General features: G+C 43.1%; 1 protein-coding gene across 1 annotated transcript; it reads right to left on the bottom strand.

Annotated features, from left to right (window-relative positions):
- Positions 1 to 573: 573 nt before the first annotated feature.
- LOC112260413 (long-chain-fatty-acid--CoA ligase 3-like) lies at positions 574 to 26503 on the bottom strand. Its single transcript, XM_024435486.2, has 15 exons — positions 26297 to 26503; positions 17500 to 18045; positions 13052 to 13229; positions 12851 to 12960; positions 12336 to 12474; positions 11784 to 11934; positions 8682 to 8805; positions 8446 to 8517; positions 8164 to 8303; positions 6245 to 6417; positions 5838 to 5912; positions 5472 to 5663; positions 4956 to 5070; positions 3351 to 3508; positions 574 to 3175 (listed from the first exon to the last, which is right to left on the bottom strand). Exons 2-15 carry the CDS (start codon positions 17860 to 17862, stop codon positions 3018 to 3020), a joined length of 2148 nt encoding a protein of 715 aa, XP_024291254.2. The 5' UTR covers positions 17863 to 18045; positions 26297 to 26503; the 3' UTR covers positions 574 to 3017.

Here is a 26503-nt window from a genome sequence, read left to right as displayed (position 1 = left end):
ATAATTATTGAGAAATAACTTGTTTAAAAGTTGGGAAATGTGTGAAATGTTGGCCTTACCCGGGCCTTATTGTAAATGTCTCAAAAAGTACACTTTTGAATTTCGTTCAGTATTGGAAATGGTTTAAAAACAATATACTCTACAAGTACATAACATTTCCAGAGTGGTCGCTCTGCTACTTTTGAAATGATCATCTATTTTTGGAGCATCTACAACACAGTTCATGTGGGAACGGATTCAGAACTCCCTCTGCTGGTGATTTGCAGTTGGTTATGTCCTCTAACGTCAACTAATGTAGAAAATGGGTCATATCTTCAAAAGGCCTGGGCAAAGCAAAAATGGCATGAACTTTCCAACTTTTAAATCAATGACTTCAACTTTAAAAAGGTATGCCAAACCTCCTTAACCCAAAGTACATTTCCAAGGATTACATATCTTTGGGCAAATCTCGTATGGAATTGCCCAAATGACTTTTCATCTTGGATTTTATTTCTGAATACATTATACGTCACAAATGTATATAGTGCATTCACAAGGAATCATGCAACCCAAATAACTTCCTGGAGACATAAATCTGTTCACCTGTAGTGCCTTATTCTTCACCATTGTATTTTTATTTTACAAGGCCAAAATATTAGTCTTCATTACTATAATTGGTACAGTACTTTCACAATACAGAAAAATAAGTATAGAGTCATATTACTGCCAACAAATCTGAATGAATTCAAGATGATTGAATTCAGATTACATTTCTGTTGCCACTAATATCACACCATAATGAGGCTATATGTTACTACTTCTACAACGATGTTTTCTGTCCGTCCGCCTGTCCTCTAGGTTTTCTTTGTACATTTAATTGGAAAGAGACAGGCCCGCACCCACACATTCATACACTGTGAAGGGGCTTGCTCTCTCTGTGCATTTTTCCTTTACATACTTTAGGTTTTAGAATTTGTATTTCGTATAAATATTGCACATTCAATCTGCATTTCATATTTCATCAATAATAGCAACAGTAACTAGAGATATGACAAAGAAATAGGACAATGCATTCCTGTAATACGAACAGGGATATCAGGGTAGATGGGAACTACCGTTGGATGACACAAACACACAGTCTGCCGAAGAGCAACTAAAAAAGGCAAACGGCTACAGATCTGGACTGGGAGCCATTGGCTCTCTTAGGAGACGTCCATGCGGTACACAGGTCATCATTTTATGGAGTAAAAACGGCAGGTTTAGGCCCATGTCGATAAAGACAATCTACGTGGTTTTACGGAACCAGATCGTCCTGGTGATAACATGGTTTATGGAGCCACAGACCTGGTTTAGCAGGACACTGTGTATGTAACATGGTTTTGCTGGAGGAAACATTGAAAGGTAACAGACTTCTACAGGTCAGGTGGGGTGGGCATGCAGCGGGCTTCACAGAGACATAGGGAACAAGCTCAGGGTCAGAGAACGCACGCACACACACACACACACAAACATCAGCACAAATCACACATACACACCCCTGTAAATTTGGACATTACTATACAGATTATGTTTCAAAGATGAACCAGTGGCAGAGACGGCCTCCTACTGGTTAAGTGACAGAGTAGAAATGAATAAGGCTCTCAGTAGGATTGGTGTCACGTGCTGAGAAGTTGCCCTTTAGACACAGATCAAGGATCAGCTTGTCCTCTCCCCATCTTAGCCTCAACCACAGGGAAGAGAAACTAAACTTCGATCAGCTTTACGGGGCAACTGCATCCTACTTCCCCGTAGCCCCCCTGGACACCATCATTACTTACCTGGTCCCAGATCATTTCTTGCCTGGGTCAACTCATGACATCTCACAAATAGTCAAGAGGAGGTGGCTAAAGTAAAAACCGATCCAGGATCAGGCTACATTACGAGAAACAGGTTCCACCAGCCAACCCAGGCACATCACATCAGCCCGTAGCCACACACAGGGGCACAGAGCAGGGAGGAGATTCCATCACTGGCACACTGTAACAAAGTGACATAGGACTTAATCTAGTCAAGTCAGTAAACACATACTCTTCCATAGAATAGAAGCAACCTTCAGGACCTAGAGGCAGACGAGGGAAATGTCAGTTTGGTAACAGATAAATGAGAAACAAACCATTCAGAGAAAAACAAGAAATAAGGAAAGCAAATAAAAAATGCGAGTTGCGTTACAAAAATCTTATGGTTTCGCAAAACACTAATTTCTCTCAGACACAAGATGTTCATCGAATAGGTTTCGGAAATGAACCAAGACAAACCGATTACGTTAAAAAAAGAAAGACAACGAAACATGAACAAAACATCACCACATCCCGAAACATTTATACAATAAAAGGGATCCCTGCATAGATTCAAACCTGGATGTGGAACGTTTAAACCGAAGGGCCTCATTTTTCAGAGTCGTATTCATTAGTGCACAACATAGCAAAAGGTTTCTTGTTGGACAAGTTCAGGTAGTCCCTCCCTGTTTCAGTCAGTTTTCTTCCGTTTGATGCCTAATGAACACGATCCAGGCCACATTCACACAAAAAAACCATCCTTTCTACGATCAGGTGTCTGGACTACACACAGAGGCTGAAGACCATGCTAGATGGAGGATAGGAGAGAGAAGGGAAGGAGAAACATAGGAGAGGAGCGGAGGAGTGGGACAAGATTAACGTGTAATTTTCTGTGTCACGGTCGAGTCACGCCATGATGCCAGCATCGTCATAGCAACACACAGACCCCGAAAAACTTTTGACGAAGACAAGCAACTGATGCTGCTCGAACTGGCTTGGCCCCTCTGTCTTTTGTCTTGGGAAGGGGGGGGGGCTGTGTCTGTTTGTGTGTAACTTGCCGGCGTACATTCTCTCCTGTTTTCATGTCATCTAGGTAGCGCTTGTTAGATTCCTTGCGTATGCCTGTGTGTGTGTGTAACTTGCCACCGTACATTCTCTCCTGTTTTCATGTCATCTAGGTAGCGCTTGTTAGATTCCTTGCGTATGCCTGTGTGTGTGTGTATGTTACTTGCCACCGTACATTCTCTCGATGTCTTCCTGATAGTGTGATTTGAGCTCCTTGCGTTTGAGTTTGAATGCGTCAGTCACCAGGCCAGTCTCCGGTGTCCAAGGCTCTGCACTCAGACGGATCTTCCTCGGAATCTCAAAGCGCTCCAGTTTGGCTGTGGGGGGGAAACAACACCGGACTTTAGAGACGAATGCATGGGCTGGGGTTGAGAAATACAATTCAACGCTAGGGACAAAAAGATGGAGAAACAGTACTCATATGTTACAACCAGAAACCTCTATTCCTCCTTCCACCCGTCTCTCATTGTCTTCTCCATCCCTCCATCCTACCTGACAGAGCGGCCTCTGTGATGATGTGGAGAACGTCTCTCTCCATGTCAGGGTTGTTACAGATCTCCTCCCAGCTGCCCCGTAACCCTCGCTGCTCCGCCAGCGCCATTAACTGCTTCTGATTGGGCACCACGAAGCCAATCACGTACGACTGGTCACTGGGACGGAGAGAGTTAAGGAAATGGAGAGATAATAGTGTTATTGTTTTATTTAGAAAACACAGTTGATTTGTATAATTCCTTTTTATATTATCATCATCATCATTCTAGTTATTATTATAATGAAAGGCAAAGATGGAGAGAGAAAGACGGGCCAGAATAGGTTGAAAGATAGAGAGAGCAATGAGTAGGAAAGACAAAGAGACAGGAGAGAGGTAGAAAGTGGGTGACAGACAGCAGATGGAGACATTGTGACTAGAGACAGAACAAGTTGACAAGGAGAAATAGACAATCAACGTTTTGTACTGAGTGTACAAAACATTAAGAACACCTGCTCTTTCCTTGACAGACTGACCAGGTGAAACCTATGATCCCTTATTGATGTCACCTGTTAAATACACTTCATCGTGTAGATGAAGGGGAGGAGACAGGTTAAGAAGGATTTTTAAGCCTTGAGACATGGATTGTGTCTGTGTGCCATTCAGAGGGTGAATATTTAAGTGCCTTTGAACGGGGTATGGTAGTAGGTGCCAGAGGCACCGTTTTGTGTCGTGAAAAGGGCACGACAAAACAGTTCTCTCAGGAGACTGAAAAGATTTGGCATGGGTCCTCAGATCCTTAAAAGGCTCCACAGCTGCACCATTGAGAGCACCCTGACTGGTTGCATCACTGCCTGGTATGGTAACTGCTCAGCCTCCGACCGCAAGACACTACAGAGGGTAGTGCGAACAGCCCAGTACATCACTGGGGCCAAGCTTCCTGCCATACAGGACCTCTATACCAGGCGGTGTCAGAGGAAGGACCTAAACATTTTCAAAGACTCCAGCCATCCTAGTCATAGACTGTTCTCTCTGCTACCACACAGCAAGCAGTACCGGAGCGCCAAGTCTAGGTCCAAGAGGCTTCTTAACAGCTTCTACCCCCAAACCATAAGACTCCAGAACATCTAATCAAATGGCTACCCAGAATATTTGCATTTGCCCCCCCCCTCCCTCTTTTATACTGCTGCTACTCTCTGTTATTATCTATGCATAGTCACTTTAATAACTCTACCTACATGTACATATTACCTCAATTACCTTGACTGTTACTTTTATTTCTTATTTGTATTTTTTAAACTTCATTGTTGGTTAGGGGCTTGTAAGTAAGCATTTCACTGTTGTATTCAGCGCATGTGACTAATACAACTTGATTTGAGAACTGCAACGCTGCTGGGTTTTTCACACTCAACAGCTTCCCGTGTGTATCAAGAATGGTCCACCACCCAAAAAGGACCACCAACCAACTTGACACAACTGCAGGAAGCACTGGAGTCAACATGGGCCGGCATCTCTGAGTGACGCTTTCGTTCTTAATAATAGCAAGGTGTTCTTAATGTTTTGTACACTCAAGGGTTATAGAGAGAGACTCCAGTCACCCGAGGGGTATATAATATGTACATTGTTACCTGTTTGCGTAGGCGCAGATGTTGTCTACAAAAGGGCAGTTCTTCAGCATGGCTTCCACCTTCCCCAGAGACACATACTCCCCAGCCTGGAGCTTCACCAGATCCTTCTTACGATCTACACAGAAGGAACACAAATGATTGCTAAGGTAGATTTATATACATCTGCCTTTGGGAGGAATTTATCTGTCGTTTATATACGTGAATCCTTTCATATGTGATTGTTTTTGACAGAGACGGGTATGAAGTCAAGTGGATACAGAGAGAAGGGGAGGAGTATGGCTGGTAGATTTGCGTCCACGCAGACAAGGGAATCATCCTCTATGTGCCCGAGGGCGGTGACCTTAACCACAAGGTCACCCTCAGTTAACTGTACTGGTATGCATTGTTAGTTCACCTGGGGAAATTTGGAGGATCTGGCGCTTTCATCCTGACTCGTATGTATTTAAATCCACAGATAGACAGACAACATATCATAGGGCTCTCTCTAAAAATGGCTCTTTTTTCTGGGCTGCTCACCAATAATCTTGAGGCACCCGTCTGGGAGAAACTCCCCAATGTCTCCTGTACAGAACCAGCGCTGGCCGTTGCTGTCCACGAAGAAGTCCTCGCGGTTCTTCACCTCGTTCTTGTAGTAACCCATAGTCACGTTGGGCCCGCCGATTACAATCTCCCCTCTCGGGTGTGGCTTGTCTGTGCTGTAGTAACCGCCTGGAGAAGATCAGGAGAAGAGGACGCGGTCTATGCCCAAAGCATCTTCAGCCCCACGTCCATCCCTTCCAATATAACTTTCATCCACCCTAGCCCCCAACCCCACTCACCTCCACCCTCCCAGCCCCCCTAATATCACCGATTCTGCAGTCACAGTGCTATGGAGGGACTCACCCTCCTCCCAGTCCTTGAGGGTGATCTCGGAGCAGATCAGAGGAGCGCCGACCCGGCCTGTGCTGTAGTCCCACACTGACAAATAGAGAGAGGAAAATAATACACGTGAGAACGACATAGCATATCACATTACTGTGTACAATCACCTGGCTTTCTCTATTGTGCCCCCCATTCCTCTCTTCCATCAGGCAGCAGAAGTCTACACATTTCCTTCTCTTTTACCCTCCCTCCCTTCTTCTTGGACCTACCGCCTCCATCCACCCTCCCTCCCTCACCCTCTCTCTCTCGCTGATGGTGCCAGCTCCGCAGGTCTCGGTGAGGCCGTAGCCCCGGCTGACTTCCTCCTTCCCGCCCCCTTCACTCCGTTCCATCCCCCTTACTCATTCCCTCCCTTCCCGCTCTCTTACTCTCGCTGATGGTGCCAGCTCCGCAGGTCTCGGTGAGGCCGTAGCCCTGGCCCACGGGACAGCAGAGGCAGATGTTCATGAAGCGCTGGGTGGCAGCGGAGAGGGGCGCTCCGCCTGACAACAGCACCCTCATGTGACCCCCCAACAACGAGCGCACTTTCCTAAACACCAGACTGGAGAGAGAGGGAGAGAAGGAAAGAGGATAACAGTGAGTCAGAGGATGAGAAAAACACCAAGGTAAACAACAAGTCATTCATAATAACCTCTGTGTGAACCTTAGGTTTCTGTTTAACGCAGGCACCGGCCACAGCAATATCGAGAATGTCGGTGTGCGAGTCTCCATTAAGGCTGTTGCGTTGCATTATTGCATATGCCTATATATGAGCCCAAGCCTGAAAAAAACCCAGAATTAAAATAATGATTATGACATTCAGTATACAATACATAGCTTACCGCATATTACGCACCGCAGAAAAAAAAGACTTCTTAAACAAATTCTAGTAATTGCCTTTGATTGTAGACTGTATTAATATGCATACTGGATGGACTGGTTACCTTATGCTATGCTCCAACATTTCTATCCATGAGTCTGGGAAAGAACAGAGGCCTAGGCAATGCTGTTGGTGCATTGATTGTGCAGGGCGGATTACAGTTCACCTACAATAGTGAATTGGTATTTGATTTTGAATAGCCTAGTAATAGAGATTTTTTGGGGTGATCCATTACCTTCAGCTATAGAATATCTCACCACTGTGCGTTTCCATCTCCGCCCCTCTCTCCTTCATTCCTTTTTCTGTCGACAGTTTAATTAAATACTTTATATTTCATTGTGAAAACATGTTATTTTCGATGTTCTCGAACAGATTTTACTAGGTTTCCTAAATTAAGCCCTGGGTAGCTGCAGGAACAGGGTTGGAGAGCCCATGGCATAGGGTTTGGGCGCAATATCACCTGTCATGCAGTGAGAGGCTGTATGCTCCTCAAACAGTGGTTGATGCCTGGAGTGAAATAACTGCAGTAGCCTACCCCAACCAACCGGCGGGGAAGCGGCCTCCATTCGCTATTCGTGTGCATAGTCTTTTTCTTCCTGCCCATTTGATAATGGGCCATTACTAATATATTACATTAGTTAATATTTAGAAAGACAATATTACACTGAGAATAGTCTGATGGGTGATAATATGATCACTTGATGAGAGAAAGGTCTGTGCAGCCTGAGGCAAGGAACAGAGCGCAAGCTTTTCTTTGTGATGTTCTTAAATCATCAATAGCCTTTAGCCGGTCCATGAGGCCCCATTACATGTTTTGATTTATAAGACATTCTAAGGTTTGTATCTCTCACAAGTTGCCAAATAACTCAATCTAGCGTATAGGACCTGTTTCAAATGATCACTTTTACGCTCAACAGAGCCACTTCATCTGCACACTCGCTCCAGAAAGGGAAAAATATCCTTTCTATTTTATTCAGCCAAGTTCAATTATATTCTTCTTACTATAAAACCATATAATATAAAATAACGGCACGGGACTTAAAGGCATAACGTGTCAGCTAAACCAACAAGCCTACAGCCAACAGGATAACATACAGTAGACCAACTCATATTCTGTTCTTCTGAAATACATTTTCTTCATATCATGTTTCTTTAGACCTACCTAAAATAAATCATGGATTTATGGTGATGGTGTATATTCAATTGATTTATAGACTTGTTAAAAATGTAGATTCCAAAGGCACATCAGCAGCGTGTATGTGTGAAGGCCTGGAGAAGCTAAACGTGTTTATGTTAATTAACGGTCAATAACTGGCTGACACAATGTCATGGCCGCCACAGTCCTAGTTCAACCTCCTGGAGACTCTCTATCAATCATTACCCATTGACTGTGTGTGTGTGTGTGTGTGTTACAGGTGTGTGTATTACCTGTCACAGAGCGGGGTCTTGTAGCCCTTGGTGATCTGTTCCATCTTGTAGTTGTAGGCCAACACAAAGAGGGTTCTCTGCACACTGCTCATCTCCTCCACCTTGGTCATCACATTCTTATAGATCCGATCCATGATCTCCTACAGGAGGGAGAACGAGGGACAGAGAAGGAAAGAGGACAAAACACCACTTCAAATAAAATCAAATAAAATCTGTGCGTATCTTACAGAATATTAACTGCATATATATATATATTCATTCTACGGTAGCTTTAGTGCTTACCGGTACAGCAGCCATGAGTGTAGGTTTTAGAACACTGGTGTCTCCTTTACTGCCCTTCTTAATCTTAGTCGACTGGGGAGGAAGAGAGGAGAGAGAGAGATGGATCAGACTAGGAGTAGAGCATAGCTAGGCCTGTTCTCTAATAGAGGAGGAGCTCCAATAGAGGGTTCCTACATACCGCATGTGTTGTTGAGCCTTGGTTTACTGTCTCGCTCTGTGTGTGTGTGTGTGTTCACCTGGTCTGCTAGCGTCTGTGGGGAGGAGTATCCAATGCAACAGCCGTGAGAGATACACACCATCTCTGCACTCAGCTCCAGAACATGGGCCAGTGGCAGGTACCCAATGTAGGTGTCTGTCTCACTGCATGAATGGAAACAAAAAAAATAATGTTTTATTCAACTGCCAAACATACAGAAACTATATATATATATATGGAATCATGTAGTAACCAAATACATGTGTTAATTAAACAAATCAAAATATATTTCATATTTGAGATTCCTCAAAGTAGCCAGCCTTTGCCTTGACACTTGGCATTCTCTCAACCAGCTTTAGTCCCCTAGAATGCATTTCAATTAGCAGGTGTGTCTTTCTTTCCTTCTTAATGTGTTGAGCCAGTCAGTTGTGTTGTGGCAAGGTAGGGGTGGTATACAGAAGATAGCCCTATTTGGTAACAGACCAAGTCCATTTATTTGACAAGAACAGCTCAAATAAGCAAAGAGAAATGACAGTCCATCATTGCTTTAAGACATGAAGGTCAGTCAATGAGGAACATTTCAAGAACTTTGAAAGTTTCTTCAAGTGCAGTTGCAAAAACCATCAAGCGCTATTATGAAACTGGCTCTCATGAGGACCACCACAGGAATGGAAGACCCAGAGTTACCTCTGCTGCAGAGGATACATTCATTATAGTTACCAGCCTCTGAAATTGCAGCCCAAATAAGTGCTTCACAGAGTTCAAGTAACAGACACATCTCAACACCAACTGTTCAGATAGGACTGCATGAATCAGGCCTTCATGGTCAAATTGCTGCAAATAAACCACTATTAAAGGAAATCAATAATAAGAAGAGACTTGCTTGGGCCAAGAAACATGAGCAATGGACATTAGTCTGATGAGCCCAAATTTGAGATTTTTGGTTCCAACCGCTATGTCTGTGAGACGCAGAGTAGGTGAACGGATGATCTCTGCATGTGTGGTTCCCACCGTGAAGCATGGAGGAGGTGGTGTGATGGTGCTTGCTGGTGACGCTGTGGTGATTTATTTCAAATTCAAGGCACACTGAAGGAAAAGCAGTCAACAAGTGCCCAGCTTATGTGGGAACTCCTTCAAGACTGTTGGAAAAACATTCCTCAAGAAGCGGGTTGAGAGAAAGCCCAAGAGAGTGCAAAGCTGTCATCAAGGCTACTTTGAAGGATCTCAAATATAAAATATATTTTGATTTGTTTAAAACTTTTTTCTTACTACATGATTCCATGTGTTATTTCATAGTTTTTACGCCTTAACTATTATTTTACAACGCAGAAAATAACCCTTGAATGAGGAGGTGTCCAAACTTTTGACTGGTACTAATATAGAGAAGAGAAGATGAAGAGCAGGACACTCAGAGATATTCATGAGATGAGAGAGAAATAAAGAGATACGTTTACATTCTGTAGGGCAAATGGTGGCAGATAGAAAGAGATACGTTTACATTCTATAGTACAAATGGTGGCAGATAGAAAGAGATACGTTTACATTCTGTAGGGCAAATGGTGGCAGATAGAAAGAGATACGTTTACATTCTATAGTACAAATGGTGGCAGATAGAAAGAGATACGTTTACATTCTGTAGGGCAAATGGTGGCAGATAGAAAGAGATACGTTTACATTCTATAGTACAAATGGTGGCAGATAGAAAGAGATACGTTTACATTCTGTAGGGCAAATGGTGGCAGATAGAAAGAGATACGTTTACATTCTGTAGTGCAAATGGTGGCAGATAGAAAGAGATACGTTTACATTCTATAGTACAAATGGTGGCAGATAGAAAGAGATACGTTTACATTCTGTAGGGCAAATGGTGGCAGATAGAAAGAGATACGTTTACATTCTATAGTACAAATGGTGGCAGATAGAAAGAGATACGTTTACATTCTATAGTACAAATGGTGGCAGATAGAAAGAGATACGTTTACATTCTGTAGGGCAAATGGTGGCAGATAGAAAGAGATACGTTTACATTCTATAGTACAAATGGTGGCAGATAGAAAGAGATACGTTTACATTCTGTAGGGCAAATGGTGGCAGATAGAAAGAGATACGTTTACATTCTGTAGGGCAAATGATGGCAGATAGAAAGAGATACGTTTACATTTTGTAGGGCAAATGGTGGCAGATAGAAAGAGATACGTTTACATTCTGTAGGGCAAATGGTGGCAGATAGAAAGAGATACGTTTACATTCTGTAGGGCAAATGGTGGCAGATAGAAAGAGATACGTTTACATTCTGTAGTGCAAATGATGGCAGATAGAAAGAGATACGTTTACATTCTGTAGTGCAAATGATGGCAGATAGAAAGAGATACGTTTACATTCTGTAGTGCAAATGATGGCAGATAGAAAGAGATACGTTTACATTCTGTAGTGCAAATGATGGCAGATAGAAAGAGATACGTTTACATTCTGTAGTGCAAATGATGGCAGATAGAAAGAATGTTTACATTCTGTAGTGCAAATGATGGCAGATAGAAAGAGATACGTTTACATTCTGTAGTGCAAATGGCGGCAGATAGAAAGAGATACGTTTACATTCTGTAGGGCAAATGGTGGCAGATAGAAAGAGATACGTTTACATTCTATAGTACAAATGGTGGCAGATAGAAAGAGATACGTTTACATTCTGTAGGGCAAATGGTGGCAGATAGAAAGAGATACGTTTACATTCTGTAGGGCAAATGGTGGCAGATAGAAAGAGATACGTTTACATTCTATAGTACAAATGGTGGCAGATAGAAAGAGATACGTTTACATTCTGTAGGGCAAATGGTGGCAGATAGAAAGAGATACGTTTACATTCTATAGTACAAATGGTGGCAGATAGAAAGAGATACGTTTACATTCTGTAGGGCAAATGATGGCAGATAGAAAGAGATACGTTTACATTCTGTAGTGCAAATGATGGCAGATAGAAAGAGCGAGAGAGAGACATTGAAAACAGATGAATGAGGAAAAGAGAAAAGGAGAAAAACAGTGATCAGGGCACACAGGGGGGTAAAGAGAGTGGCAGTGAGAGAGCGAAAAGTCAAAAACAATAAGCAGTCAATCTAGAAGACACTCTGTAGTTCTCTGTACGTACTCCAGGTCTGGGATGCGCTCTGCCATGCCTGTGACGCCCGCGATGATGTTGCTATGGGAGATCATGACGCCCTTGGGGATGCCCGTGGAGCCGCTGGTGTACATGATGACAGCGATGTCAGAGGGCACGGGCCGCCGGCGCGCCACCGCCACTACAGACGCACGCAGAGAGAGATAGAGGGAGAGAGAGAGGGGGAGGCAGCAGGGACGTTAAAGAGGCCACACAAAGAGACTTTTGGGTCAGAACATTGCACAATGCGGGGGCATCAGAGAACGGCTATCAATCTTTCTTTCAAGAGAGGGCATGCACATAGCACAGGGCTAATACAATCTGATAGGATATGACAGAGAGGGCATGCACATAGCACAGGGCTAATACAATCTGATAGGATATGACAGAGAGGGCTATTCAGGTACAAAAAAACTATGATTCTGGAAGTCAGATTACATTTGAGTTGCTAAGACCACAGGGCAGAAGTACTGTAACAAGTCAGGCAACGCATAGACCCAAACACACACACGCCCCTCACACACCCACGCTCTCCCTCCTTACTGTTGTCGGGTCTGGAGCCCAGCTCTTGCACGGCGTCCATGTTGTGGACCATGATGCCGCGGGGGAAGCCAGGCCAACTGGTTGGCTTACTGTCCACCACGATGATGTGCTGCAGCCGAGGCACCTCCAACAGAATGTCCTGGGAGGAGATGGCAGGAGGAGAGGGAGGAGAGAGGGGGAGAGAAAGTAGCTATTGACTGGAGATTGCAGTCGGACTGCATAGAATCCATGTAGTCTATGATCTACAAATCATCTCGCATTCCAAATAACTGCTCATTATGCCATTAAGACTAGCAATTCTACGCATTGCCTTGTACAAACGGATCCCCTCAAACACACTGACTGTCAACACTTAGACTGTCTGCTCAAGTACTGTAAGTGGGCAACTGTTCCAACGCGTAATATATATAGGCATGACTATTTCAAATGTGGGAAAATGGTATTATCTGGCTGGAGTGTGTACTGTCTCATATGGCATTGCAGAAAGTGATCAGGACAAGGCGAGCAGAGCTGACCTTGAGACGGCTGTGTAGCAGGTCTTTGCTGGTGATGATGTGGGTGATCTCAGTCTCGTTCAAACCGTGGGCAATGGCCGCTCCGCCCAGAGTAGAGTACAACGTCACCACTGTCAGAATGACACAGACTGGAGTTAGAGATTCATTGTGTGTGTGTGTGTGTGTCGCTATAGTGTGCTACTGTCTAACATAAACACTCACATGGGAAGTTGTATATGAAGCAGGCCTGTGCTGCTATCATCCACTCGGCCCTGGTCTCACAGAAGATGGCGATGTTACACTGAGGCCTCTGGCCCAGCGCGGCCAGCCCACTGCCAAAACACACTGCTGCCTGGTAGGTCTCCTCATACGACATCCACTGATACTCCCCCAGGATCACCTAGAGATAACACGACCACATACACTGTTAACACTAATATACTGCTGCTTGGTAGGCCTCCTCGTACGACATCCATTTATGTCCCCGGCTAAGAACAAACCTTCGTCGAGCGTCGGTCTATCGGTCTACATTTGAAATGCATGCATTTTTCCATAGACACCACCTATGTGTTTGAATAAGCTTGTCTGATGCGTTAGTCACAGCGTTTGATTAAATAATTAAGACACACTAATGACTCAAAGAGGGAAACCGATGGCCACGCGGTGTTAAAAAAATTAAATGACAGCGAGTGCCTGTGTGACTGAGTAAGGTTGTCGCTCTCTCTCCCCCCTCCTTGCTGCAGTGAACAAGCACCACAGCACAGCAAGCGTTTATCGAGCTGTCCGTGCTGAAGCTGCACCATCATTACAGCCATTTAGGTTCTTACTTGATTCTCTGACTGAAAAGTTGTTACCCAAATCCCTCATTTGTTTTGGAAAACACATTCCCTAAACTCTTGCTGTTTTTACGTGAAACATGGTTATAATGTTTCACATTATAAAATTGGTTATAAACTCTGAACACAGCAAAATGGATGCGGAAGACCTGAAAATGAAACTTGAAATGGGGGAATGTTTGCTGGTTGCTCAGGAGGGAAAGGGGAAGTTAGATGTGTGGAAGACATGTGATTTAGCTGTGAAAACTACTGGAGATCCAGAAAAGGAGGGGTATATTGTAGCCAGCACTGTGTGGTGGCTATGTGGCCTATGTGTGCCAAACAGGTGCTGATAGATTACACAATTATTACTACTACTATTTTCTGATTATTTGGAACAGTATAAACACTAATTAAATGGTAAGCAATAACAGAGAGTTTGTTAAAAAATAAAATAATTTAAAAGCCTTTATTACAGCATAGCAATAAAATAAGATTGCAGCATAGCAATGATTGGCGCTAACAGAATCAGTAGGCTACTAAACAAAACACCCAAACAGGCAACAGAAGCAGGAACTTTCTTATTTCTGTAGATACACTACATTGAGCACCCGAGTGGCGTAGCAGTCTAAGGCACTGTATCTCAGTACCTGAGGCGTCACGACAGTCCCTGGTTCGAATCCAGGCTGTATCACATCCGGTCGTGATTGGGAGTCCCATAGGGCGGCGCACAATTGGCCTAGCGTCACCCAGGTTTGGCCGGGCTAGGTCGTCATTGTAAATAAAAATGTGTTCTTAACTGACTTGTCTAGTTAAATAAAGGTTAAGTAAAAAAAATGTAATAAATATGTAATACTTATACTGTATGTGGACCTGCTCGTCAAACATCTCATTCCAAAATCATGTTCTTTAATATGGAGTTGGTCCCTCCTTTGCTGCTATAACAGCCTCCACTCTTCTGGGAAACCTTTCCACTAGACGTGGGAACATTGCTGTGGGGACTTGCTTCCATTCAGCCACAAGAGCATTAGTGATGTTGGGCGATTACGCCTGGCTCGCAGTCGGCGTTCAAATTCATCCCAAAGGTGTTCAATGGGGTTGAGGTCGGGGATCGGTGAAGCCAGTCAAGTTCTTCCACACCAATCTTGACAAACCATTTCTATATGGACCTCGCTTTGTGCACAGGGGCATTGTCATGCTGAAATCGTCTAGAACGTCATTGTACGCTGTAGCATTAAGATTTCCCTTCCCTTGAACTAAGGGGCCTAGCCTGAACAATTCAAAACTGCCCTGGACCTTTATTCCTCCTCCACCAAACTGTACAGTTGGCACTGTGCATTGGGGCAGGTAGCGTTCTCCTGGCATCCGCCAAACCCAGATTTGGCTCCTGACAAACCGTTATGGTCCTGATGTTGCTTCCAGAGGAAGTTTGGAACTTGGTAGTGAGTGTTGCAACCGAGAACAAATAATTTTTATTCGCAACGCGCTTCAGCACTCGCCAATCCCGCTGTGTGCTTGTATGGCCTACCACTTCACGGCTGAGCCGTTGTTGATCCTAGACATTTCCACTTCACAATAACAGCACTTACAGTTAACCGGAGAAGCTCAAGCAGGGCAGAAATTTAACGAACTGAATTGTTGGAAAGGGTGGCATCCTATGACGATGTCACATTGAAAGTCACTGAGCTCTTCAGTAAGGCCATTCTACTGCCAATGTTTACCTATGGAGATTGCATGGCGGTGTGCTCGATTTTATACACCTGTCAGCAATGAGTGTGGCTGAAATAGCCGAATCCACTAATTTGAAGGGCTGTCCACATACTTTAGTATGTATATGATGTATATATGGATGATTTATAAAGCCAGGCACATTAAACAGTTAGGCTATTGATTATATACCTAATTGGGTTGGGGTTTCCTCTCTCCTTAATTTAGATAATTAAGGCTAGGGTTGTTTTCTCGTCTCCTCACACCGCTGCTGCCTCCGTCACATTGTTCTCAACACCAATATGCTGGATAATTTTGCTATTATGCACAAAGCAACATATAGGGAAAGGCGCCAATTCAACGGGGCACTGAAGATTATGTTTCAGAACCGCCGACAGCAACCACTATTCAATGTGGGAGAGGTGCATTTGATATCAAATAATATTATATTTATTAGTGATGCATCATTATCCATACATAATATAACCATACACAATTTCAGTAGCATCTTCGAGTGATGGATTGTGTCATCCCCGTGGCCTCCGCAAAGCACTAGTCCACTGAGGCAGGTGAGAAACAGGCGGGTGTCTTGTGCACAATAAAAAAACTTAACTAAAGAAATCTCGGGCGGCCAACAGCCTATTGACTGAATAATCGACTAACTGAGGTCAGCCCTATTTGTGTAGACCAGTGACAAAAAAGTGTCAATTAAAAAAAAAAGGCCGTATAACACAACAAAATGTGGAAAAAGGGGTGTGAATATTTTCTGAAGGCACAGTATATTTTAAATTGTAATGTTTTTCCACCAGGTCCTCCAACCAGGGTAGGGGATGGTAGGGGCAAAAAAGGCCCCCCAAAAATAAAAATACCATTGTTAATACTAGAAGTACGCACCACTAAACTGTCACACACCGATGTCTGGTAGGTCTCCTTATACGACAGTATTACCCCAGAATTACCTATAAAAACCAGCTGCCTTCAAACAGGGTTAGACAGTGCCATCTAATGTTCTTCTACTGCAACCATAGAAAAGAGGCCTTTCCCATACAAATTATACAGTGCCTTTGGAAAGTATTCAGACCACTTGACTTTTTCCACATTTTGTTACATTACAGCCGTATTCTAAAATTGATTAAATTGTTTTGACTAGTCTCTCAGTCCCTGCAGCTGAAAAACATCCCCACAGCCTGATGCTGCCACTTCCATGCTTCACCGTAGGGATGGTGCCAGGTTTCCTCCAGATGTGACATTTGGCATTCAGGCCAAAATAGTTCAATCTTGGTTTCATCAGACCAGAGAATCTTGTTTCTCGTGGTCTGTGAGACTTTAGGTGCCTTTTGGCAAACTCCAAGCGGGCTGTCATGTGGCTTTTACTGAGGAGTGGCTTCTGTCTGGCCACTCTACCATAAAGCCCTGATTGGTGGAGTGCTGCAGAGATGGATGGTTGTCCTTCTTGAAGGTTCTCCCATCTCCAGAGAGGAACTTTAGAGCTCTGTCAGAATGACCATCGGGTTCATGGTCACCTCCCTGACCAAGGCCCTTCTCCCCCAATTGCTCAGTTTGGCTGAGCAGCCAGCTCTAGGAAGAGTCCTAGTGGTTCCAAACTTCTTTCATTTAAGAATGATGGAGGCAACTGTGTTCTTGGGACCTTCAATGCTGCAAACATTTTTTAGTAACCTTCCCCAGATCTGTGCTTCGACACAATGCTGTCTCTGAGCTCTACGGACAATTGCTTCGACCTAATGGCTTGGTTTTTGCTCTGACACGCACTGTTAACTGTGGGACCTTACATAGAGACAGGTGTGTGACTTTCCAAATCATGTCAAGTCAATTGAATTTACTGCAGGTGGACTCCAATAAAGTTGTAGAAACATCTCAACGATGAACAATGGAAACAGGATGCACCTGAGCTCAATTTCAAATCTCATAGCAAAGGGTCTAAATGCGTATATAAATAAGGTATTTCTGTTTTCTATTTTTAAGAAATGGGTTAGTGTGTAGATTGCTGAGGATTTTTATTTATTTAATCAATTTTAAAATAAGGCTGTAACGTAACAAAATGTGGAAAAAGTCAAGGGGTCTTGAATACTTTCCAAAGGCACTGTATCAAGAAAGATAATTAAATCCACTTTTCTCCCTCTTCCTCACCTTCTTGAAGACCTTCCCGTTGGGTTGGAGCTCGTCCTCCTCGCTCAGCACCTCTCTCGTGCCCAGGCAGTTCCTCTCTGGGAACCTGGCCGCTCCATGCTCCATCACCTTGTCCAGGGTGTCCACTCCTGGGTGCAAGGAAGACACCAGCTTCTGCTGGCTACCATCCTCATGGTTGGTCGCCCGGTAAGGGCCCGCCGGGCGACCGCTCACTGACCGTGCCTTGACCCGCCGCGCCCGGTCTAGGTTGGCTCCTGCGCCCGAGAGCAGGTACCAGGGCAGGAAGGTGATGACAGAGTAGACCCAGACAACCGAGCGGAAGACCTGCAGCAGCAGTGGGTTCATGTCCTCTTTTAGTTTCATCTTGGATGTCAGGGGTCAAGGGGTGGAGTCTTGAGTTGAGGTGGGTGGGGCAGGAAGTGTGAGGGATACACCCCAACACTTCTTTCGAAAACTGATTGTGTTCCTTCTCATGCACTGGTGGTTCCTCTGATAGGATCCGCTTGATGGATGGACTGACAGACAGCTAGGTTTTAGTCAGCTCACCTGTAGTGAGAGAACAGAAAACACGTTAGAGATGAAGACAGGCATAGCGGAGAGGGAGGGAGGGATAGAAAGCGCAAATGCATTTTAAAAAATGAAACACGTTAGTAATGTACCATTTGTTAGACCACCCAGCAATGAATTTAGGCTACATGGCTCTAATCTCCTTGGAATAATAGTCAAATTAGGCAAGCAGTGTAATCTCCATCAGACCAGGGTTCTCTAAAAAGAACGTAAGAGGGCCGCTGCGCCCCCTTGTGGTTGGGCTGCACCACTATGTAAAACAATATATAATCATTTAAAAAAACACCAGGGGTTGTGTTAGCATTCAAAAGTCTGCATTTTCAAAACACAGACCCGCCAAAAATCTGTGTTTTAATAGATTCCCCTGCCCTCTAATTAAACAAATGTACAATAAATACATGGGTCCACTCAGTGTTCTAGAATGCAGGAACATCCGGGTCAGTTCAAGAGGGTGCTATGTGAAAACAGTGTTATTATACTCACATACAATAATCATTCATCTGAACGATAATATAGCCTCAATATGCAAGTACTCAACTTTGTTGAAATACAAATGCTATAAGTGCGTAGGAAAAATGGTTTGCGACACTCATCTGAATAAATCATTATAAATACGTATTTTTTTCCCATTCTTCGATGTAACCACAATGTAACAAATAATCGAACTCTGCTTCGAACATTAGCAAACAAACCAGTGTGAAAACAGCCACATAAAATGTTCAACGTAAAATGTGCTCTTAATCTCCTACTTCCTCATCTCCCACACCATCCCCCGCAGACAGGCAGAGAGCGAGTGGTCTGGAGGATGGAAGAGACGTTTTGGAACGTGTCTATTTAAATAGTTGGAACTTGAAATTTAACCTGTCTTGGTCAATACACCTGTGTTCTCAGAATGCAACATGTTTTTCTCGGGGTGGGGGGGGGGTTCTGCTTGAAAAAAAGCTAAATTCTGCGTTAACGCGATCCCTGCAATATAGTACAGTCCACACAGTACAGTAGCGATCCCTGCAATATAGTACAGTCCACACAGTACAGTAGCGATCCCTGCAATATAGTACAGTCCACACAGTACAGTAAAGAAAAGCAGAGTATGGTTCAGTACAGTAGAGCATATTACATTATACTGTACCCTACACATGTGCTCTACTGTACTCTACTTTTCTTTACTCTACTATTCTGTGTTCTACTGTAATGTACTCTACTGTACTGTGCTACACTGCAACTGTGGGTTGGGACTACTATGATTTCCCATTGTAGCCAATTCCATTGAAGTCATTCTGTTACGGATTTTTCAGTCACCGATTTGGCAACAGTGATGCATTTTAATCACTTAGTAATTCATGAACAAAACTGTAGTCAGTAAAAACATTATTTTTAAATTTAGTCACATTTTTTATTTAACCCCCCCCAAAAGTATCTTTATTTATCGGCCGACATCAGCCTTTCCCAGAAATATCTGTATCGGTCTTTATTACACAGATAAAGCACTGACATTACATACATAGAATAAACAGATACATCTGCTCATTTGCTGTCATTTCTAGAAATGTTCAACGTTTGCCAGAAGAGGGCGCTCTACGTGCTGCTCATTGAACATCATTCAGCCCTCGGTAACTATATGAGAGAGAGCGATGGCATGGTGGTCTGAAGGTGAGTAGCTTGCCCTGTCCTCATCACATTCTCACTTAGATAATGTTAGCTGGCTAGCTAAGCAGCAAGGTAGTTAGCTTAGCTATCAAGCAATTTGTGCTGCGTACACTTGAAGTCGGAACTTTACATACACCTTAGCCAAATACATTTAAACTCAGTTTTTCACAATTCCTGACATTTAATCCTAGTAGAAATTCCCTGTCTTAGGTCAGTTAGGATCACCACTTTATTTTAAGAATGTGAAATGTCAGAATAATAGTAGAAAGAATTATTTAATTCAGCTTTTATTTCTTTCATCACATTCCCAGTAGGTCAGAAGTTCACTCAATTAGTATTTGGTAGCATTGCCTTTAAATTGTTTAACTTGGGTCAAACGTTTCGAGTAGCCTTCCACAAGCTTCCCACAGTAAGAATGTTGGCCCATTCCTAGCATAAGGTAACCAGTCCATCCAGTATGCATATTAATACAGTCCACACTCAAAGGCAATTACTAGAATTTGTTTAAATTTTAGAGTATAGGCTAGACCTATTATATACACCAAAGACATCTTAAATCAGTTTTGTTTTATGTTTTTCAGCCATGTGTAATATGCAGTAGGTTATATATTGTATAATGGCACAATCATCATTTTAATTCAGGGTTGATTGTTTGTTTTCGGGCTTGGGGTCATAAGCCTATACATATGTATAAGCTCTAACATGCGTATGGCTGTTTTGAAAGAATCACCACCTTAGAAAGCGCTGTCCATTTCGTTGTGTTAGGCTTTGAAACAACATCCACAATAACCATGTTTTATACTGTTTCAACCTGTTGTTGAACTTCTTTCTTCAAATCAATCACAGTGAGCTGAGTTTTAAAAGCACCATACTGTTATGATGATAAGTGTTTGATGTGATTTTTGATTGCACTTGCATTACTGTCAGAGTGGTTATAGGAACAACAGAGCCCTGAGTACCAGACCATTAGGACCTAATGGAGGGACAATAGAGCCCCGAGAATCAGGCCATTAGGACCTGATGGAGGAACAATAGAGCCCTGAGAACCAGACCATTAGCACCTGACGGGGGAACAATAGAGCCGTGAAAACCAGGCCATTAGGACCTGATGGAGGCACAATAGAGTCCTGAATACCAGACCATCAGGACCTGATGGTAGTTAGCAAGCTGGGTACTAGTAAAGCATTTCCAGAGTGCATAAAAGGGGAATACCGTGACTCAGTCACATGGCATTTTACTGCGGTCATGACCCATGACTGCCGGTGTGGCGGTAATATGTTCCCGCAACAGCCCTATTCACAACTAGGATTGGGTTATAGATAACAAATTGAGACTGAGCTTTGTTACTACGCTGATAGTAACTGCAGGCAAGACTTGATCTAGATTTCCTCCCAATAGATTTTGCTCCAAAGAAATTAATTGATCTCAAGGGAGACTATAGGCCTAAATTGAGCATAGGGAAGTAGAATCACCCTGTCTCACACACACTTCCCTGAAAACATTTTTCTAGGTTGCGTGGGAAGCTAGACTAACCCATGACCTTTCAAAGGAGAATACTGTACTCTGATCAATGGTCATGCATTCTTGACTTCAAAACTTGCAGCCTATGACTCTGACACCGACACAGGTTTGTTCCATGTAATTTCAGAAAACCATGACACCCACCATCTCAGATTGTTCTGAAATTGTTTTTTTAGTGAGAAACAGATAAGATTAGCATTACGGCAACACTATTTTGTTAAAATATCATTTTATCTCTGAGAAATTAAGCTAATTGATTGCACCCAAATTGTCCATTTGAATTTATAGAATTCATATAATATTCAATAAATATAGTACCTAATATCTGATTTGGACCAAACCTTTTTTTAACAATGAGTAAGTAAGACATGAGGAATCCCCCCAAAATAGTCAAAAACCATCCACGGAGCCCCCACACCCCATGCCAATCCCACCCCAACAACCAGTATATAGTATCAGTTCTCTATGTTTGACAAGTAGGATAGAGCTGCGGCTCGGAAATTGTTTCTTCATCCTATGTAATGTATTCTCAGTGAAGTTTTTTCCTCCTGCTCAGAGAAAATAGTTATTGAAGTTGCTTGCATCCTTTACCATAAAGTAGTGTGAAAGCATGCAGGATGTGATACAGTCTGGAATTGAACCAAGTTCTGTAGTGACGCCTCTTGCACTGAGATGCAGTGCCTTAGACCACTGCGCCACTCGGGAAAGTCGTGTGAATTAAACCCAACCCAATACCATGGGTGACTGACACAGATACATAGAGTTGTTTCCTCTTCAAAGGGGGACACTCTTGACCCAAACTGCTACAGACCTATATCTATCCTACCGTGCCTTTCTAAGGTCTTCGAAAGCCAAGTCAACAAACAGATTACCGACCATTTCGAATCTCACCATACCTTCTCTGCTATGCAATCTGGTTTCAGAGCTGGTCATGGGTGCACCTCAGCCACGCTCAAGGTCCTAAACGATATCTTAACCGCCATCGATAAGAAACATTACTGTGCAGCCGTATTCATTGATCTGGCCAAGGCTTTCGACTCTGTCAATCACCACATCCTCATCGGCAGACTCGACAGCCTTGGTTTCTCAAATAATTGCCTCGCCTGGTTCACCAACTACTTCTCTGATAGAGTTCAGTGTGTCAAATCGGAGGGCATGTTGTCCGGTCCTCTGGCAGTCTCTATGGGGGTACCACAGGGTTCAATTCTCGGGCCGACTCTCTTCTCTGTATATATCAATGAGGTCGCTCTTGCTGCTGGTGAATCCCTGATCCACCTCTACGCAGACGACACCATTCTGTATACTTCCGGCCCTTCTTTGGACACTGTGTTAACAACCCTCCAGGCAAGCTTCAATGCCATACAACTCTCCTTCCGTGGCCTCCAATTGCTCTTAAATACAAGTAAAACTAAATGCATGCTCTTCAACCGATCGCTACCTGCACCTACCAGCCTGTCCAACATCACTACTCTGGACGGCTCTGACTTAGAATACGTGGACAACTACAAATACTTAGGTGTCTGGTTAGACTGTAAACTCTCCTTCCAGACCAATATCAAACATCTCCAATCCAAAGTTAAATCTAGAATTGGCTTCCTATTTCGCAACAAAGCATCCTTCACTCATGCTGCCAAACATACCCTTGTAAAACTGACCATCCTACCAGTCCTCGACTTTGGCGATGTCATTTACAAAATAGCCTCCAATACCCTACTCAACAAATTGGATGCAGTCTATCACAGTGCAATCCGTTTTATCACCAAAGCCCCATATACTACCCACCATTGCGACCTGTACGCTCTCGTTGGCTGGCCCTCGCTTCATACTCGTCGCCAAACCCACTGGCTCCATGTCATCTACAAGACCCTGCTAGGTAAAGTCCCCCTTATCTCAGCTCGCTGGTCACCATAGCATCTCCCACCTGTAGCACACGCTCCAGCAGGTATATCTCTCTAGTCACCCCCAAAACCAATTCTTTCTTTGGCCGCCTCTCCTTCCAGTTCTCTGCTGCCAATGACTGGAACGAACTACAAAAATCTCTGAAACTGGAAACACTTATCTCCCTCACTAGCTTTAAGCACCAACTGTCAGAGCAGCTCACAGATTACTGCACCTGTACATAGCCCACCTATAATTTAGCCCAAACAACTACCTCTTTCCCAACTGTATTTAATTTTTATTTATTTATTTTGCTCCTTTGCACCCCATTATTTTTATTTCTACTTTGCACATTCTTCCATTGCAAAACTACCATTCCAGTGTTTTACTTGCTATATTGTATTTACTTTGCCACCATGGCCTTTTTGCCTTTACCTCCCTTCTCACCTCATTTGCTCACATTGTATATAGACTTGTTTATACTGTATTATTGACTGTATGTTTGTTTTACTCCATGTGTAACTCTGTGTCGTTGTATCTGTCGAACTGCTTTGCTTTATCTTGGCCAGGTCGCAATTGTAAATGAGAACTTGTTCTCAACTTGCCTACCTGGTTAAATAAAGGTAAAATTAAAATAAATAAATAAAATGGGTGACTGACACAGATACATAGAGTTGTTTCCTAATAACTGTATTGACAAACATAAGACTGCCATGCAATTAATTATTTTATTAGGGTTGTCACAACAATGAAGTCCTTAGCGCATTTCACCATCAACGTTTTGGGCTTCCAGGAAAAGTCTTTGTATGAGAATAGCATAGGGATAGCCTTAGAGAACAGACACTTGTTGGACTACTCAAGGAGAGTTGGTTTGACGCATTAGGTTGCTATTAGGACAAACTGAATTGCTGGCTTGAATTGTGAGTATGACCACAACATTTATTTTCATAATGAGACAAATCCATTGGTTTTCTACCCAAAGTCGCAAAGGAAATGTTGTGATCAATTTAATAAACACAAGAGACCAACACAATTGATAAAATAGTGTTGCGGTATAGCAGGAACAGCTGCAACTAGTGGTCAAAACCTTGTACTTTCACACTACTTTATGGCAAATAATGCAAGTGACTTGAATTAAAAATGTCTCTGAAAAGGGGAAAAAAAACATCACCAGATTCACAGGGAATACATTAAATAGTATGGAGAAGCAATACTCCAAGCCACAGTTTCATACTACTTGTCAAACATAGAGAACTGCGAACTGGTTGTTGGGTGGGATTGGCATGCGGTGTGGGGGATCCGCTTTAGATGTGTGTATATTCATTGGTAGGAAGAACTTTGGTGTAAATCAGATGTTGGGTACTATATTTAATATATGAATATTATCTGAATCCTATAAATTAAAATGGTCAATTTGGGTGCAATCAATTAGCTTAATTTCTCAGAGATCAAATTATATTTCAAGAAAATGTTGTTTCTGGAATGCTAATCGTATCTGTTACTAACTACAGAAACTATTTCAGAAATCTGAGATGGTGGGTGTCAAAATCCCCTTTTGAGGTGGAATGACCCACAGAGGTCACCAAGTCAGACTAGTCTAAACTAGTACAGCCACTAATGCAAAGTCTCACAGCTCTTCATCAAAGGCTTTGACAAACAAGACCAGAAATACAGGTCCAGGCTCTATGGTAGAGAGGCTGGAGAGGCTAATAAATGCTTAAGGACACACCTCAAAAGATCTCCCAGTCAAGTTTTAGGCCACTCTGAGTCTCCACTTAAACGAGTCATGGCGCAGAGTAATAACGGCTTGCAGACCACATGGCTGAACGGGAACTATGAAATTGAAATGTAGGCCTAACAGCACAGTAAACATATAGCTAGTTCTACTCCTGTAATTGTAAACAAATGAGTTGTTCCGTTATTGTTAGGGATAGTCTAGGTCAAGTCTGGTTCTGGAAAACAGAACTCTCAATCACCCAGAAGACATCCTCTGCTGTGTAAACTCTACTTCCACTTGACCCCAAAGTAAAGACAAGACAACATTCCTAGAGTCCTTGAAACAGACAGACAGACACACACACACACACACAGAGAGGTAGAGAGAGAATGTGTTGTGAAATAATCTGGAGGAATCCACCACTCTGTCCACCAGTGTCATAACAAACACAGTTTGCACAACAGTTACAGTATTTGTAACTAACAAGATGTGAATGATGCCTAATGTGGTGCCATAGCAGTATTGGCATAAGTGAATCAAATCAAAGCATCTGACCACCTTACATCCTGAACTGGTTCAGTCAGCCCATACCCACGAGACTCCAAATCTGTCATCACCTCCTATCTGAAAGGTTTCACTTTATCTATGGCCTTCTCACCATCATTATATTCTAGTTGTCGTTGTTATCTGCACAGCACACACCATCTCCTTCTCCCAGAAAGGAAACACCACAGGCTCGTCTCCAGACATGTGTCATGTGACATTTGTGATCGTCTGTTGCCATGACGCAGTTGTTTGAGCAACGTTACCGGTATGGCGAGGACAGTTAGTCCTACTTAGCAGGGTCTATAATGCTAGATAATGTGGCAGGCCAAAAGACAATAACGTTACCCCATTGCTGGATGAACAATTTTTCCATATCTATGCAAAAATAGGCTATGCTAACTAAATATGCTACAGGTACATAGTTAACGTTCACTAACTAAAAATATAACAAACAAACCAAATAGTTAGGTAACTAACAGTTACCCAGGTCCTGAAAACGTGTAATAAAACGTGATATAAATGGGGAGATCAACACAATCAAAATGCCATGATGAAACCCTTTTGTCAACACCACAGTAAGCTAACGTTAACTACCGTAGTGAACTAGCTTACTAACGTCACCAGACAGGAAAGTGCCTATCAAATATATCTAACGTTAGCATCAACAGCCCGGCATTACAGCTGTGGATGACACACACACAGCTAACTAATAAAAAATATAAAAAATAAAGTTTCGAGAAAAGCAAGCCGACACTAGCTAGTAACCTATTGAGTCTCATTTCAATTACACCAAATAACATTGGATTATCCGTCGAGAGAGCTACTGGTAACAAGCAACAAAATAGAATTGCTAGCCAGCTAACGTTAGCTAACATCGCAGCACATCTGCAAGAATCGAGAGCCCAGACAATGCAACCTCACCTCTTCATCATCCGCTATTCCTGCGTCTCTTGGAAGAATTTCGTCAATACACCAACCTCATTTGTAGGCTTTGTGACCATATCACTCCCAAAACATCACAGCTATGGCGCCAATGTATTTATTAAACTAAGATATTTTAATGAAAATCTGCAGGCATCAACGGCCCTTGTTATCAGCCCGGAAGTGATGGGGACACGAAACGTTGTC

The sequence above is a fragment of the Oncorhynchus tshawytscha genome, linkage group LG10 (genome assembly GCF_018296145.1).
Source record: "Oncorhynchus tshawytscha isolate Ot180627B linkage group LG10, Otsh_v2.0, whole genome shotgun sequence".
Lineage (NCBI taxonomy): Eukaryota > Metazoa > Chordata > Actinopteri > Salmoniformes > Salmonidae > Oncorhynchus > Oncorhynchus tshawytscha.
This window is presented reverse-complemented; position numbering and strand designations above follow the sequence as displayed.

Excerpts from the sequence above, each read along its gene's own strand:
- LOC112260413 (XM_024435486.2), bottom strand. The coding sequence starts at position 17,862 with ATGAAACTAAAAGAGGACATGAACCCACTGCTGCTGCAGGTCTTCCGC. Across the intron at positions 11,935-12,335 it reads GGGCTCCAGACCCGACAACA|TGGCGGTGGCGCGCCGGCGG; the intron begins GTAAGGAGGGAG and ends GTGCGTCTGTAG. Across the intron at positions 5,664-5,837 it reads CCTCAAGGACTGGGAGGAGG|GCGGTTACTACAGCACAGAC; the intron begins GTGAGTCCCTCC and ends GATCTTCTCCAG.